The following is a 3,685-nucleotide window of genomic DNA, read 5'->3' on the forward strand; positions in this document are numbered from 1 at the left end:
GCTGCCGCAGCATCCCGCGTCGCACTCCTCATACCTCGCTAACGACGCTGCCGCAGCATCCCGCGTAGCACACGGAGGGCACGCGCACGCACCACATAACGCACCGCATCTCAATCATCGCACAACGCACGACGACGTTGCCAGGAGGCGCCGCAGTGGCGCGCCGTCGCTACGACATGAGGTCATCATCATCGTCAACAATGTCGTCATTGTCGTCGTCGTCGTCGCGCGGGTCAAACTGGTCACGATTGTCGAGCATCTCGGCGAATAGTCTGTTGAGAGGCAGCTTTGCTTCCTTCTTGACATTGAACCAGTACTGCTTGGCCATGACGTCGATGTGGCGCAGCACAGGGAGAGCTAGCAGCACGGTGCTGGCTCGCAGAGCGTCGGCCGGGGCCTGCTTACGACACACATACTGCAGCGCGGCGATCGCATGACCTCGCAGCTTCAGCAACGCCTCTGGTGCCTGCAGGTCAGCATCTGTAAGACAGACACGACGTTAGAGAGAGAGAGAGAGAAGGAGAAGGAGATGGAGAGGAGGGGAGGAGGGGAGGAGAGAGAGGGAGGAGGAGGATCTGGGAAGGGACGGCAGCGAAGGCTGGAGTGGAGGGAGGTGGCGAATCAAGGTTGACCGTCGCCAGCTTCGCACAAACGCCCTCGGGAGGAGGGGAGAGGAGGAGGAGGGGAGGGAAGGATGGCAGCGGAGTGAGAGCTTTAGCTACAGTAGTCTCAAAATGAATCAAAACAGCAGCAATCAACATTAATATTATCATCAAACATCATCAATAACATCACCATCATTGTGTCTTCAGCATCTGCCGTCATCATCATGATCAGCATCACTAATCATCATCTAATCATCAAGTCACGATCATGCAATGATCAGCTCACTAATCATTCATTCGATCATCATCAATGCATGCATCATTCATCAGTCATCAGCAAATTAGATCATTTTCATCCTCCTCATCATCGCCCGTGCATCAATGCACCCACTGCATGCACCGATCATCGTCATCATCATCAATCAATCCATCATCCACTCAGTCACCTCAGCCATCATCAGCGTCATCGCTCACCACAATTGAAGAGTACTAGAGCCTTTAGAGCGACAAACTCCTCCCGGGACATCGGCCGGTTGCCAAACTTTCCGAGGAACTTCAGCATGACGGGGTACATGTCCTCAGAGTTGATGGCGCGGAACACCTGCATACGCGATAAACACATGGCTGTCAAACCTATCCCAGGTGTTGCGCGCCGGTGCTCGTGGCGGTTCGGCGGGTGTGAAGCGCGTGGTGATCTGTGGTAGTGTTGTGAGTTGCAGGGGAACGCGGTGTGTCGTTGTGCGTAGTGTTGTGAGCGGTTTCCCGCGAGGGAAGCCGGTGAGGTGGTTCGTGGCTAGGTGATTGTGAGGATAGGAGGTTGCATTGGATTGTTTACGTGGCAGTGTTTGTGGGGTTGCACGGGTCTGGGCGCGTGGTAGTTGTGGGCAGTGTTGTGGGGATTGCAAGGGTTCGCCGGTGGCTGTTCGTGCGCAGCTGTCTGGTGGGGTTGCAGGGCTTGCGGTGGCGTGTTGTGAGGCCAGTGTTGTGGGGCCCTTTGCAGGGATTGGCGGTGGATGTTTGGGCAGTTGTTGTGGGGTGTTGCAGGGTTGGCGGTGAGTGTTGTGGCAGGTGGTTTGTGGGCGTTCCCGCGGGGTGGCGGGTGGTGTTGTGGTACGTGTTGCTGACGGTTGCCATGTTTGTGGTGGTGTTGTGGCAGTGTTGTGAGGCGTTGCCAGGGTTGCGTGGTGTTTGCGGCGGCTGTTGTGGTGGTGCTTGGGCAGTGTTGTGGGGTTGCACGGGTTGCGATGGGTGGCTCTGTGCAACAGTGTCGCCGGGATGTGCAAGTGCGGTGGTGTTGTGGCAGGTGTTGTGAGGTTGGGTGGTGTTGTGGCAGATGGTTGTGGGGTTACAAGGGTTTGCGGTGGTGTTAGTGGCAGTGTTTGGGCGTTTGCACCGGTTTGCGACGGTGTGTATTGTGCGAAAGTGTTGTGGCGGCTTGCAGGGACTATGCGGTGGGTTGTGAGGCTTGCAGGGTTGGGTCGGTGTTGTGGCAGTGTTGTGGGGCGTTGCGTGTTTGCGGTGTGAGTCGTTTTTCTTGGCTAAGTGTGAGGTTGCAGGGCTTTGCCGGTGGTGTTGTGAGGCTGTTGCACGGTTGCGGCTGGTGTTTGTGAGCATGGTTGTTGTGTGAGGCTTGGAGGTTGCGGTGGTGTTGGTGGCAGTGTTGTGGGTTGACNTATATATATATATATATATATATATATATATATAGAACAGTCCGCGTGTGTAGGCATTCTAACTTTGCAGACTCAAGTGTGTAGAGGGCATATATACACGACAGCAACAGTTCAGGTGGCAATACGACCAAGAAAATGACGACCATGCCTACATTAAATGCCTTCTTGGTAATCCTCTGTTTGGTAAGTGATTCGAAACGTTCATAGATAGAGTTTTGAATGTGCGCGCTTGCCTGCTTATGTATGTGCATGTGTACGTGCGCGTATGTGTGTGCGTGTGTGTGTGTGTGCTTGCCTGCTTACTTATGTGCGTGCGTACGTGCGCGCGCGCGTATGTGTGTGTGTGTCTGTGAGTGTGTGAAAATAGATCTGAAATCAAGAAAATTATCTTGTCTTTGGAAAATTTATCTAGTTTTAAGATTCCTATTTTTTACGAAAATTTTCAAAAATCTACGACAAGATTTTGTTAAGCGATTTATACTATCTAGGTTTGTTTTAGTTTCAAGAATAATAATCCTATTTTCGTGTTAATGTTAAATTCCTAGTTTTCTATATATAGCGGGCATGTTGATAAATTGTATTCTAAACAAGAGACCGCAGAGCGTCTGGGCTCATCTGTAGGTGTGTGGCTAGGATTAATAAACGTAAATTTCAGGTTACGTGGCGTAGTACGGCACATTCTGTTAGGCGGCAGATATGGGGGCAGACACCAGTTGCGTACACATCATTGTTAGGAGCACGCCCACTATCGGCAGATGGAGGTGGGGATAGGGGGTGGGGAGGGTGAGGGAACGGGCGGGGAAAGGGGTGGGCGGGAGGGGCGAAGGGGGATGGGTGGGGGGAGGGGGCTCTAATAGGGCAAAAGCAGTTCACTCCTTTGTTAACAGTCAACAAATCAAATGTTAACCTTCCTGCTTGAGGTCAAAAAGGTTATCAGACACTTACTCTCAACACGTCAGTGGAAAGCAGATTTCATGGTCCTTTCCAATAAAGCATAAAAATGCTAGGCTCAAGCCGGCTGAAACCAACAAGTTTTTTCAATCGCCTGTCAGACCATGTCCTCAGAAAAATGTCTAAAATCTGGCCCTGTGCCGCGCATTGACACTTTGACGGCTGTTGAAGCCTACCAATTTCGGCACAGTGAATGGCTTTTGCCTACCATGATCGCCACACAACGCAACTACCACGAGGCTTAGGTCGAGCCGTTTAGATTTGTGCCGTCAATTCTGCATTTCCTCCCTATACCTTAAGTTAAGGAAAGGGAATGTTCCCCCTTCATTTTACACCTCTTGACCTTTGACGCGTTTGAACGCCCAGACTTCGACTCCCAAACTCGTTTTGACGATCCCCCCCGACGTCCGCGAATATTCGTGCCGTACGTCAAGCGTTAAGATTTGTGGCCCGAAG

At 52.0% G+C, this 3,685-nt stretch overlaps 1 protein-coding gene across 1 annotated transcript; it reads right to left on the minus strand.

The window, feature by feature from the left end:
• Positions 1 to 26: 26 nt before the first annotated feature.
• LOC106819982 (estrogen-related receptor gamma-like) lies at positions 27 to 1,206 on the minus strand (the record flags this gene model as incomplete). The annotated part of the gene is made up of 2 exons (XM_014824546.1): positions 27 to 480; positions 1,080 to 1,206. Coding segments are annotated over 2 exons (438 nt in total), but the record flags the coding sequence as incomplete, so codon positions are not given.
• Between the last annotated feature and the right edge of the window lie 2,479 nt (positions 1,207 to 3,685).

This window comes from Priapulus caudatus, unplaced genomic scaffold, assembly GCF_000485595.1.
Source record: "Priapulus caudatus unplaced genomic scaffold, Priapulus_caudatus-5.0.1 Scaffold5464, whole genome shotgun sequence".
Lineage (NCBI taxonomy): Eukaryota > Metazoa > Priapulida > Priapulimorpha > Priapulimorphida > Priapulidae > Priapulus > Priapulus caudatus.